This window comes from Natrix helvetica, assembly GCF_964273705.1.
Source record: "Natrix helvetica genome assembly, chromosome: 2".
NCBI lineage: Eukaryota > Metazoa > Chordata > Lepidosauria > Squamata > Natricidae > Natrix > Natrix helvetica.
The window spans coordinates 150,610,034-150,624,170 of record NC_138552.1 but is presented as its reverse complement, the minus strand read 5'-3'; the positions used below and the strand labels follow the sequence as shown (position 1 = coordinate 150,624,170).

Below are 14,137 nucleotides of genomic sequence, written 5' to 3'. Positions count from 1 at the left end.
GTTAAGCAGAGTCATCCGGTGAGGCAGTAACTAGCTCAGCTTTTTCCTTTTACTTTTTTTTTCATGATGAGAGTGGTGAGGCTGTGCCTCACTTGCCTCACCTGACTGCACGTCACTGCCTTGAGATTACTTTCAAAAGCCATTTTTAAAAAAAAGGTTCCCAATGAGTATTATTTTTTTTAAATGTTAATGTGTTGAACAGTTTTGTTATGGTTATTTTTAACTTTGTTATGGTTATTTTTAACTTGAAAAGTGAAATAAGTAGGACTCTCCTTCTAGGCCAGTTCTAATTGTCTTGCTCAATTCCTGTAAATTGCCTTTTTAATAATGCAGATGAGATTACTAGAAACAGGAGAGGCATTGGGAGTCTCTTCTTAGTTGGAGATGATAGACATGGTAATTAGCTCAAGATCTGAGACTTTTGAAAACTCATTACTCCATGAGGGAATCCTTGGTGCTGAGCTTGGTTGGTTTCTTGCAGACGGTTCATTACCCAAACTAGGTTACATCATCAGTGCTAATCCATTAGTCATTAGGCCATAGGATAAAAATGCTAATTAATTCAGTGAAAGTGCTTGGTTGTTAGTCCTCTATCCCTTGAAAAATCTAAGCTTTTCTACAGTCCAAAGATGGAAGAGGCAAGCCACCCACCTGTGATAATCACTATTCTAGCTAACAAGCATTTTTTAAAAATATAATTAACAAAAGGATGTCTTGGGTATAAGGGGGGAAAGACTTATCTGCCCTACAATAGCTTTGTGAAAGATAGACAATTAAATTGCAAATAAAATTTTGTAAATTAGAGGTACAGCAGTTAAGAGTCTCTCAGATAAATATAAGTGCAAAAGAGGAAGAGATATAGAAAAATGTTCATTTCTTTGTAAATAAATCCAAGTATTTTTCTAGCAGTGTGACATTTTGCGCCATTTTAGCATTTCTACAGCAATCAAAATTGTGAAAGCAAATGTTAATCTTTGTGTGCTCAACCATCGACTTATTTAGTAGAACAGTTAGGGTAACCTTAAAAACAGCAAAAGTAGTTTAGCCATAATTAATGGAGGGTATTTAAAAATTTTCTATTCTACACCATGAGGATTAGAACAATAGAACAACCTGTGATCCTCTAAGTCAGTGGTTCCCAAAGTGGGTGATACCGCTGGGGGGCGGTGGGATGACTTAGGGGGCGCCAAGAGGCAAGAAGGCCGGCAGGGGGCGCTAAGAGGCAAGGGAGGTGGCAGAGGAGTGCTGGGGGTGGCTCCCTTGCAGGGCGCAAGTCTGCCTGGGGCTCTGTTGGCCGCCAGTCAGCTGAGCACTTCTGGCAGGGGTGAAATTCAGCCGGTTCTGACTGGTTCTCCTGAATGGTAGGACAAATTATGGGCAGTTCAGGGAACTGGTAAAATGCACCACTTACTGGCTCCACCCTCACCTCCCATCCCTCTCATTCACTCCTTTTCGTACCTTGTCTGTCTAGAGGCATAGGTGCTGCTGCTGCTACTCCATGGTTCCCTCGCTTATCTCAACCACACAGCCCAGCAGATCTCTGCCCGGTGAGTCTTCCTTTGCTTCTATTCTAGCTACCTCCCCCACGCCCAGGCAAGGTATCTATTCTTTTCCCAAGCTATTTCCCTCCATCTGGGCTCTCCCTTGCAGAGCTGAGCCTAGCATTCAGTTTAAAATCCAGGGCAGGGGAGGGGGGCAACAGAGCAGCCAGGAGGAGTGGGGAAAGTTTTTCTTTTTTTCTAAACTATTTCTAAATATTACATCAGAACAAATCTTATACAACGGCAGAGTTGGAAGGTACTTTGGAGGTCTTCTAGTCCAACCCCCTGTCTAGGCAGGAAACCCTATACTGTTTCAGACAAATGGCTATCCAACATCTTCTTAAAGACTTCCAGTGTTGGGGCATTCACAACTTCTGGAGGCAAGCTGTTCCACTGATTAATTGTTCTGTCAGGAAATTTCTCCTTAGTTCTAAGTTGCTTCTCTCCTTGATTAGTTTCCACCCATTGCTTCTTGTTCTACCGTCAGGTGCCTTGGAGAATACTTTGACTCCCTCTTCTTTGTGGCAACCCCTGAAATATTGGAAGACTGCTATCATGTCTCCACTAGTCCTTCTTTTCATTAAACTAGACATACCCAGTTCCTGCAACCATTCATGTTTTAGTCTCCAGTCCCCTAATCATCTTTGTTGCTCCTCTCTGCACTCTTTCTAGTCTCCACATCTTTTCTACATCGTGACCAAAACTGAATGCAGTATTCCAAGTGTGGCCTTACCAAGGCATTAACACTTCACGTGATCTTGATTCTATCCCTCTGTTTATGTAGCCTAGAACTGTGTTGGATTTTTTGGCAGCTGCTGCACACTGCTGGCTCATATTTAAATGGTTGTCCACTAGGACTCCAAGATCCCTCTCACAGTTACTACTATTGAGGAAGGTACCACCTATACTGTACCTGTGCATGTCATTTTTCGTGCCTAAATGTAGAACCTTACTCTTTTCACCATTGAATTTCATTTTATTAGATAGTGCCCAATGTTCACTTTTGTCAAGATCCTTCTGTATCTTAAGCTGTTTTCTGGAGTGTTGGCTATTCCTGCCAGCTTGGTGTCATCTGCAAATTTGATAAATTCCCCATTTATTCCCTCATCCAAATCATTGATGAAGATGTTGAAGAGTATTGGGCCCAAAACAGAGTCTTGGGGTTCTCCAACTGCATCCATGAAGATGCAGTTCCATTGAGGACTACACGTTGAGTGCTGTTGGTCAGCCAGTTATTAATCCATCTGGTGGTGATGCTGTCCAACCCACATTCTTCTACTTTATCTAGTAGTAGGTTATGGTCTACCTTATCAAATGTCTTACTGAAGTCCAAGTAAACTATATCGATGGCATTGCTCTAGTCCACTAATTTTGTCACTTTGTCAAAGAATGCAATAAGATTAGTTTGGCATGATCTGTTTTTGACAAACCCATATTGGCTTTTGGCTATTACTTTTACTTCTAGGTGTTTACTAATTCGTTGCTTGATTATCTTTTCCAGAATCTTTCCTGGTATTGAGGTCAGGCTGATAGGTCTAGTTTCCTGGATCTATTTTTTTTCCTTTTTTAAGATGGGAACAACATCAGCTCTTTTCCAGTCCTCTGGCAGTTCCCCGGTGCTGGAAAAGAGCTGATGTGGTTCCCATCTTGTTTAATTCTGATTTTTAGCAACATTGATTAGTAAAGGAAAAAAAAAACTATCTTTCTGACCATTTGTAATTCTTTCCCTGTTGTCAAAATTCATTAATGACTTCAGATTTAATTAATCACTTTCACTATTGAAAGACAGGCTTTCTATTCATATCAAAGCAAAGAAGAATTGGTGCTGAACATCCGAATCAAAGTCTAACAGAGACTATGAAAGTGCCCAATGAGCTTCCTACTATTAACATTTTCAGGCCTTGAAATACTGTAAGCCTTGGAATAAGACCTATAATGAAACTGCTATAACACATGAGAGAGACTTATCTCTAGGATTTCATGTGCCTTTCTAAAATACTAGAAGAGTTTTGCAAAAAAAATAAATAAATTACAGTATATGTGTAAGAATGTAATTTTAGGGTAACTGTTCTTGATCACTTAGCAGTTCCAGTTGGGAAGAGAAAAATCGCTAGGTCCTAAATTATTGAATTGTCCTAGAGGTAGGGCAGTTTTGGATAGCTAGTTCATAAAGTACAGAGCCAATTGTAGTATTTAGATTTCATACAATATATAAAGCTCTTATTTTATACATGCATGATTCTAAAACACTGAAAAATAAGTTTATAAAGTTGTGTGACAAAGTTGTGATATTTAGTAGTTGTTGCATCAGTGAAATATGAATGGAATTAGTAACCATGGATCATTTCAATACTGACGGGCTAGCCGCTAGAGTATATATTAAATGCAAAGAAATATAATCACAAAACCCATAGTGAAGATAAAATATCAACCATTTCTGTATAGGAACTACACAAGAGTTCCTGCTGGATTGCATTCTGACACACATATACTTAGAAATCCTACTATGCTTAATGAAAAGGGTTCCTAAACAACTGTATGTAGGAATGTACAACTCATTCAGGATTTGTTTTGTGAAGATAATTCTTAAGGCAAATGTTCCATACTTTTAAAGCACAGCTCCTGAAAAGATGCTGATTTGTGTATATTGTAGTTTTCAGCTTAATGCAACTTTAAAGTCAGTATGCTGTACTTTCTATATAAATCCAACAAAGGGACGACAATTGAGGATCTTGACATCTACTCGGTCCAGTTCACAACCAAAAAGGAATTGCTGTTCTATTATTTTAATAGACTTTATTGAAAAACAATTAGGTCACAATAATATATGCAGACCATTCTGCCAAATATACAAGCTACAAATGCTTGCTTGACAGTCAAAGTTCAGTTTTAGTAGCATACTTGAGAAATGAATAGAAATCCATATAAAACAATATTCAGTTTCCATAGGAACACACAGATAAATGTGACCTCCCCTTCTACTTACCTATCTTGTTACATTTACACATACCCTAAGCTTTCCAAACATTTAAAAATTCTAGGAAGAATTAAGTTAATGGTCCCCAATGTCCTATAAAAATTCATCCCTAAACTTGCACATTAGCTAACAGTATCTATACGTTAATGCTTGCTGAAGTACAAGCTGCCGGATGGTGTTCAATTCCACTTTCCCAGGCGCAAGAGAGTGGCAAAGGGACATCCTGGTCCTCTACTTCTGCTTGAAAACCTTGCTTCTTTATCCGCTCCATCAACTGCCTAAGATGGGGAGAGGGGAGGGAGAAAAACAAGAGTTCAGTACAAATCTAAAAATCAGCATCAAATAAGATACAACAATTTCCTAAATATACAAATTAACCCCCAACAGCTACTTAAAGAATGAAAAGGTGGCACAGATGCCTATTTTGGTAACATCATTCCACTTGCTCCACAAAAATTGAACAGTGAATCTTGAGTTAAGTATTGCTCTGCCCATGTCACATTCAACTCTTCCAAGTAATTAGATTCTCTTCAGTTGCAAGCAGCTTTATTTTGCAAATCCTTGGTTTTTAAAAATTTAGTGTATGTGTGTGTTGTACAATTTTGCTACACAGAGGGAGGAATGCTGGTGAGACATCAGTTCTAAACAAAGGCACTATACCTTATAGAAAACTCAAACTATCTATCCTCTTCAGCATTTTTTCAAATCAAGTTTATTCACAGCTCATTCAAATAAAATTAAGGAAACTCTCATTGCATTTTCTAGAGAATGAAAAGCATAAATGGCAAGAGTACTAACCACGCTGTCCTTGACATTACATAGTGTATCGTTGGCCTCTGAAATCCATTGAAGGTAGAAGCGGCTGCCACAGTATAGGCTCCCATGTTTTCAAACAACATCCAATCCCCAACCTGAAGTTCTGGTAGGCCACAACGCTCAACAATACGATCAAGGCCATCACAAGTTGGTCCCCATATACTACAAGAGTAGACTCTCTCATCCAACTTAGATCTCTGAAAAAAATTAAACACATAATCAATTTACATAAAGATCAATGCAAGATAAAATGTTGAAAGAGTACTTTGATATAGAGGTACAGAAATCAAGGAATAATCAAATCAATTTATATTCAAATAGAATGTAGTATCTTTGCAGACTTGCTCAGAAAACATTTTTTAGTCCTCATGACAGATAACAAGATGGATTATATTAACCTCAATAATCAAGAAATGCCCAAGAACAGCCAGGCTCACTCCTCAAGCTGTCTTCTAAATGGTAAGATGATTTCAAAGTAAGATTAAGGAAAGCCAGCTGGTCAGAAACCAACTTTTTTAGGTTATTAAGCCAGTTGGGAGAAGTGTATAGACAAATTGTTCTACAGCATTATTGACTTCTGTGGTAATTATACCAAGGGATAAAACTCTGAGGGGAAAAAGTAAGTCATCTATGATTTTTCCCCTTCTAAGACAAAACATTAGTATGGATTTAAAACTTTGCTTTTCTTCCACTGCATCATGCTAAAATAAGAAATATATACAGCAATTAGTTTTCCTAAGTGATTTCTCATTTTCTTTTTCTAGAAAGGGGATACATTGCTGAACAGAATCTGGAGTTACTAAGCTATCTGTCAACACCTGTTGCCTAAAGCTATATTTCTATAGACATGTTATATAAATATGCATTATGTACCTTTTGCAAAACTGGCTTAACATGTGCATGATCATACAAGATGCAATTAAATGATCCATATACTCCATCATTAACATAATACATAAGAGTTTTGTCGTTCAGTTCTTCTTCATCTATTTGGAGGAAAAAATGAACACTTTTACTACAGATAGAAGTTCCAATTCTGAACATTCTGCCATATTTTCATTCATTAAAAAAACTAAATCAAGGATGGTACTAAATCAATATTGTTAGCCTTTGCATACAGATAGTCCTTGAATTATGGCCACAATTTAGCTAACAATTTATGTTGCTAAGCAAGACAGTCAAGTGAATTTTGACCCATTTACAACCTTTCTTGTCACAGTTGTTTAAGTTAGTATCAATGGTTCTTAAGTGAATCTGGCTTCCCCATTGACTTTGCTTGTTGGAAGGTCACAAATGGCGATCACGTGATTCAAATTCAAATTTTTAATTTGTTAGCCGCTCCCTCTCCGCAAGGGACTCGGGGCGGCGTACAATAAAAAATATACATACATACATATAGACATACAGATACACACATATACATACATATACATACATGGAGGAGGTAGTAATCAAACATATATCACATTAATAATAATAATAATAGAAAATTAAAATTAGCCATTAAAATATCCCATGATAAAATACAATTTAAAAAGGACTGTCAGGAGGAGGATAAACTACGGTTGAGCCAGGCCAGATAATTGAAAGAGGTGGGTCTTGAGCTTTACACGGAAGGAGCGGAGATCGGAAGTAATCCTGATGTCAAGGGGGAGGTCATTCCACAGGGCTGGGCCCATCACAGAGAAGGCCCTGCTCCTGGGTGTCGCCCCCCGACACTGTTTAGCGGACGGCACCCGGAGAAGTCCCTCTCTGTGTGAGCGGATTGGTCGTAGGGATGTATGGGACAGGATGCGACCCCGCAAATAACTAGGTCCTATGCCATGGAGCGCTTTAAAGATCGTAATCAAAACCTTGAAACGCACCCGATAGACCACAGGAAGCCAGTGCAGCTCGCGCAGGAGAGGTGTTACATGGGAGAACCTAGTCCTCCCCATAATCACCCGCACGGCCGCATTCTGAACCAACTGTAGTCTCCGAGTGCATCTCAAGGGAAGCCCCGTGATTCTGGGACACTGCGACCATCATAAATATGAACTACTTGCCAAGCATATGAATTTTATTTATTTTATTATTTTATTTCTTAGATTTTTAGACCGCCCCCTCTCTCAAAACTATGGGGATATTGCAAGGATCGTAAGTATGAAAAATGGGCAAAAGTCACTTTTTTCAGTGCCACCGTAACTTTGCATAGCAACTGAATGAATTGTTGTAAATCAAGGACTACCTGTACTTTTTTACATACGCAAAGTTTTATCATTCACACAGAAAAAAAAGATGGTAGGCCTGCATTAAGGACAATTGCAAAATACCACAATTATTAAAAATTGGGGGGGTGGGGTGTCAGAAAACAGGTTAGGCCAACCCATCCCTCTACTTATCTCAGATACTTAAAAAAGGTAGATAGGACAAGGGTATCTGGATAAGTCATTTCTTGATTCACTCTGCAGGGTTTTTTTAAAAAGTAGAAACAAGGAGGTCTTTACAGGGAAAGGGAGACAGCAATACCAACATTTTTATACAGCTATGTTTTCATACACTTCTGGGGAAAAAAATCTTAAATAATAGCAAAGGAAAGTTTCTTCACGTATGAAAGTTAACTTATTTTTGTTAATGTGAATTCCACAACAAACATAATTCAACTACAAACCAGAAATTGTGAAACATGAATTGCATTGGAATGCACCTGCTAGGCTTTAAATGACACTGATTCCAATGCAGCAAAGAGTGAACTGAGAGAATATTAATACCAGGCCTTTAATATAACTGATTGCTTTTCTCTCCTCCTGGCTCCTCAGTTTCAGTGAAGTTTTTATTTCTTTCTGCCTTCTTGGCTAGAACATTTCTAATTGTAGAATAAGAAATTGTAACTGGGATTTATTATTCCAATTATAAAAAATTCCAGGTTATTATTACATACCATCAGATCCAGTCTGTTCCTTTATTACAATCTTCTTTGCTATTATGTTAACAGCTAGTGTAAAAGCTGATGCAACATAGTATCTGCCGGGTTCAGCAATAATTTTCACCCCAGAATCAGGAGGAAAATACTTGTCCAAAGCTGGATTAATTACATTAGTTATCTTAAAAGTGAATCAGAGAGAGAAACAAATTATATAATCAGTTCTAACATAAAAATATTTTTTTCTGTATCTTTACATTTTAGCTAGCCTTTTCCATTAAACTTTTATTCCAAAAGATTGGAAAATAAGGATCAAATGACAGGATATATGGAAGAGATCTGAAACTTGTATACATTAAAATAAATTTTCATTTCTTTTTTAGTGAAATGTAGACTAGGAAAATACTTATGCATGTTTTGAACAGAGGTTGAAACAATAATAGTTCACATATCCATTTGTTCATGACTTTGTTTTAAAGCTTTCTCATATTCAGTACATTTCCAGATCCAGTTAGGTTTGTAATATATTTTTGGGCATCTGTTTCAGCTATACATGTCCTTTCATGTTAGATTGCTCAGATAAACTTAAATGGGAAAATGGTTTTATCATTCTAATTCCTTAGATACATTAAAAGTCAGATTTCCACTCTTAAGGTATCTGATTTAATCTATCCAATTCAAGGCTTCCAGTTTGATATTTAATAACAAAAATGTCATTGAAATTCATGTAGACAATTCCCGAGAACACTTTTTTCATAACTGGCTATGCCACTGCTTTAAAATACAGGAATTCAAGATCATACAATAAAAAACCAGTATTTAATTTTATCAAACAACAACTTGTTTTAGTTTTAAAGCTATGCTGTTAACACTGGATATACTTGAAAAGAGAAGCAGAATCAAGATGGCTGTGTAACAGAATTATGAAAGTTTCTGTATGTATCAAAAGTAATAACTATGTTGGCATGCTATGAGGTTTAAAACAGTCATACCTCTTCAAACTTAAGCTTTACATCTTCAGAGCCAGGAAAGCCACCACCAATATCAAGCAAATACATGTTGAAACCAAGTTCAGCCTAGAATACAGAAGTATTGATTTAATAACATTCCTGCAATATCAGTCAATTTTATTACCCTTGTGTATTAATGGTTCCATAAATACCAGGACTTGTTAACTAAGCAATAATAACCAATAATTGCCTTAAACAAGAAATTTAGCTAATTCAAGTTATCAATCTAATCGATTCATAAAGAATACTAATTATATTTTAATATTTTGCATTTGAGGTAGAAACAATTGAGGTAGAAACTTCCCAAGAATTTTGTTAATGATCAAATAAATTAGACATATGCTTAGACTGTACTTACCCCCATATCAAAAACACATCTTGCATCAGAAATCGCTTGCACAAAACTCTCAGGATCTGTACAGCCACTTCCAACATGGAAGCTTGAAGAAAAAATTGGGTAGAGTTTAGCCAATTTTTAAAATGAAGGTAACTGAAATAGGTGCATTTTTCAAAAAAAAAATACTCACCTGACTCCAATAATATGTAAGTCAAGTTCTTTTGCTCGCTCAAGCAACAACCTGCTGTTTTTTAGTGTGGCTCCAAATTTAACACTCAGGCGACAAACTGCTTTTGAGTCATCTGTTGCAATTCGCAGGACCAGCCTAAATAAGAGTTTAAAATTAATAAAGGGGAAAAAACCTTCTTAAAGAAAAAAAATCTCTGAAGCATTTTAATAGCAAAGCCTTTTTGCCAAATAAGTTGTACCATGTCTTTTTCTTTTCTCTAAAAACATTGTGTAAATCATTCCCCTCCAATTCAGCAACTAGTAATTTTATCTCAGCTCTTTAATTACCTATAAAGACCAACAAGCAGAAAACTATTTGCTTGCAAAGATATCTTACTTTGCTTTGGGGTGGGCTCTTGCAATTTTCATCAGCTCAACTTCACTATCAAAAGTCATCATCTGTACACCATTATTTGCAGCATGCTTAATTTGAGAGACTTGCTTGCATGGATTTGCATATATTATACGTTCCGGGGGTACTCCAGCACTTTGGACCAGTTGTATTTCAGTCTAGAAGAGAATAAATAATTAATTTCACACGCATATACATTAAACTTCAGATTCAATAAACCAAAGATTAATCATTTAAAGTTAGCCACTTACTTTACTGGCACAATCGAATCCTGCCCCAAGACTAGCCAGAGTCTTCACTATAGCAATGCTATCATTGCATTTGACAGCATAGAATGGAAAAACTCTAGGAAGGGCTTTGTACCACCGCAAGTGTTTTTTCAGCACATCTCCAAGGTCAGCAACATAAAAAGCATCTTTATCATCCTAAGGACAAAGCCAAGATTCATAATCAAACATACAATTGCCAACTGTTGAACATTATGAATAGTTCCAGGCATTTTACAAAAATGTTAATTAAGTAATATACTCACTGAAGAAGAAACTTCATTTATTTTTTGGTCTACAATATCCTTTGCAGTAAAGCCTTCAGCAAGGAAACTAAAATTGAATTCTTCACCACTAAAGCTGTTCATCTTGTTCAATATTCAATTACACCACCAAATTGATTTTTAATTGGACAAACTGTAAACAAAAAAGATTTCTTTTTTAATTCATTATCTGAGTCAGCCAAATGAAATAAGAACTACAAGAACTTGATGATACATTCTTTATAGTTCAACTAAGATGCCGTTTGACTCAACACCAGAATAATTAGATGTAAAAATAGAATGCCAGTCACACAGTCTATTTGTGTTCATTACTCTGAAACACCATGAATATAGTCTAATAAGCACTAAGAGGAAAACCTTGCTGTAATTACTAGTAACATACCAAATTACCAACACACAATAGCCAAAAACAAAATCATAACATGGAATTAATGTGACCAGTTCTGCGAACTAGCTGCATCATGACATTCTGAAACTGTTACAAATGCCTAGTTTTGCCATCTTCAAGCTCCTTAGCAGGATTGCAGAAGTTCAGATATCAGTGGCATATACCGTAAACCACAATCAAAAGTTACAAAATACTACTGAACTTTCTATATATAATTACAAAAATTAAGGTAACAGAGAATGTGGATGTATTTATATCAGTGGTAACCATAGATGGAATGTGATAGTCTGCAAGTTATCTTCATACTTTGAGCCAAATGAGTGTGAACTACTCAGAATATAGATATGTTCTGAACAAAACTCAGGTCTTATAAAACTATTTGTCAAATGCAGAATTCTTGAAATCCCAAAAGCTTACTGAGAAAATGGTGTTAGAAAATTTTCAAAATGTACTTTTGCTCTTCTTTGCATTGAACTAAAGCAGCTGAATTTTTTAAATGCATAGTAATTTTCCAATCCTTCACCTATATCTTGAAACTATTTCTTGGCAATCAACAATATTAAAAGTCATTTTATTTTATTTTTTAAAAAGCAATTCGCAAACACCTCTCTACTGGCTGTATTTAATGTTGTTTTATTACAATGTTTCTTCATAAGTAATAATGCCTCTCTCCCTTAAATTGTACAACAATACAATCCTAGACAATACTGTGAGCAAGTGCACCATTATGGTGTCAAAATCCATACTGTAACCGTAAATTTCCACAACCAAACCCAAAATATACTGTGTGTGTTATTGTTCATCACAGAACCTCATGAACAGCAAATTCAGCTGAGCTTTCATCACAGTACATTAACATGACATAAGAACATATGCTACTCCAATTATTAATAGAAGCACTATCTTTTTATAAGCACATTCCTCTTGTAATTCTAAGGTGCATTTATGTACCTAAATAAATTTATAGAATTTATTTAGGATGCCAAATAGTATCTTATATTTATGTGATTTTTTTTCTTTGTGGCACCGTTCAGCAAGTGCAGAGTCGACTTGTTTCACATCAGCTGAGTGTTGGTCCATTGGTTGCAACATGAACTGACCAACTTGTTGCTGGAGCCCCATGTAGTGGGCTGAATCCAGCCCAAAGTTACCCAAGCCAGCTTTCATTCCTAAAGTGGAACTCACAGCTTTGGTGATGGGCCCCAAAATCACCCAGCTGGATCTCCTGGTTTCTAAGCCCAGCAACCTTAACCACTAGATCAAACTTGCTCTCATTGATGACTTATGTTTGCTCAAAAGCTCTAAATAAAAGCACACTCTATTTTCTAAACTAACACCTATTATTCAGGTATGTCATTATTTTCCAGAAGTAAATATCTTCATAAGGCTGTACTGGGATTAACCAACTTCATTTACATTTTAAAAAATACCCCATCCATTATCTTGTTCCCACCAAGTAACTCAGCCTTACAGTAAAAACTAGGCCAGTCCTCTCTGCCTTGTGGCTATGTCTGCCTATCACCAACCATATGGTAGTTTCAGAGCCTTAGGATGACCAAGCAATCCCCACTCCACCCCAGCTTCTCATTACGTGGCACGGGACAACTCCGAAGGGGAAAAGGGGAGGATGGATAAAGAGGTCAAGAAAACGGCGCTACAGCTGCAACATGCTTTTTTTTTTTTTTTTTTTGACGAGGGTAAAATGAATAATAAAAAATCGTCAGACAAATCTGGCAGCCCGACAACACCCGATTCTAAGCGGCTTCTGGGGTCATTCTATATTTGGAAAGCAGAAATCAACGGAATATAACACCGGCCGTTTTCGTTGCCTTTCACAAGATGCCCTTTGTACCCAACGGCTATGCTGGCAACCAGCTGTTTTAAGTGACGTTTCTCAACATTTTCTCCTGCCATCATTTCAACACTTTCCACCGCTTTACGTATGAATCGCTGCAGTGAAACCGCAAAGGAGCCACCGCCGCAGTGTTTTTCATTCTGGCTTTCTCTTTTCCCGCCCCTCCAAATCTAGCGGGGAAACTAGGCTCGGGGGTCCCCTCAGCCACCCCGCCCCTGCCCTCCCCTCCCCCCCGAGACTCAGGCAGATTTCCCCCGAAATCTCCTCCCGTCGTCGTCCCCTTCCCCGGTTGGCCCCCACCGCCAAACCCCCGCAATGGGGATAAAGGTGGCGTTTTTTTAAAAAAAACTCCAATTAAATTAAAAAGCTAGCAAAAAAAAATATATGGCTTTGGGACCGGTCCTTGATAACCGGTTATGATAATTATTTTACCCTTGGAACCTGAAATGAATCTGCTCGGGGAAGAAATTTAGGGGGCAGAACTCGAAGATTAATTCAAGGACACCCTAGCGGCAAAGCCCACCCGCCTCTCTCCCTCCCGCGTGTAAATTATTTCCCCTTCGGATTCTTTTCGTACCGTCCAGTCTCCCACCCCGGCCTCCCCTTTTGCTTTCCGCCACCCCATCCACGTGGCCGCTTCTCCGCCCGGCCTCTTCCCCTCACCTCAGGCTACAGCGGTCCCTTTTCGGTGGCGGCGGCGGCGGCAGCAGCAGCAGCCTATTTTACCCTGCGCGGCAGCTGGTGGAGGCCAAGCGGCTGAGTCTTACCCCCTTCAACGCCTCGCGGGCTGGGCCCTGGATAAAACCGGTGAGAAAGAGCCCGGCACCGCTGTTGCTGCTGCCGCGCAGGTGAGCGGCTGCTGCCGCCGAGAACCTCTCAACGCCTGCTCCTGACAAAGCCCGACAAGCGCCGCAGAGCCTCTATTTATAGGCCCGGCCTGGTTACTATGACAACGCACCAGCTCAAACCAGCCCCGATCGGCTGCGACCGGGCCGCAGCGTTCGCCAACTGCTATTATGACGTCGGGGCAGAGGTGGCGAAAGTGGCGTGTGCCGAAAGGAGGTTCTCCACTCACACACACCCCTTTACACAAGAACACACACACGCGTTGCTTTTAACCCCAGAGACAGCGCAAAGAAAGATTAAAATTTCCACACATGCGGCGTTAGTGACAGGAGGTT

The 14,137-nt window shown here is 38.4% G+C and overlaps 1 protein-coding gene across 1 annotated transcript; it reads right to left on the bottom strand.

Annotated features, from left to right (window-relative positions):
• Positions 1-4,317: 4,317 nt before the first annotated feature.
• On the bottom strand, positions 4,318-13,867 carry ODC1 (ornithine decarboxylase 1). The gene is made up of 11 exons (XM_081941355.1): positions 13,620-13,867; positions 10,696-10,846; positions 10,415-10,588; positions 10,149-10,321; positions 9,774-9,908; positions 9,605-9,686; positions 9,229-9,312; positions 8,255-8,417; positions 6,208-6,320; positions 5,317-5,531; positions 4,318-4,796 (listed from the first exon to the last, which is right to left on the bottom strand). The coding sequence occupies exons 2-11, from the start codon at positions 10,795-10,797 to the stop codon at positions 4,655-4,657; spliced, it is 1,383 nt and encodes a 460-aa protein (XP_081797481.1). The 5' UTR covers positions 10,798-10,846; positions 13,620-13,867; the 3' UTR covers positions 4,318-4,654.
• Positions 13,868-14,137: the final 270 nt, after the last annotated feature.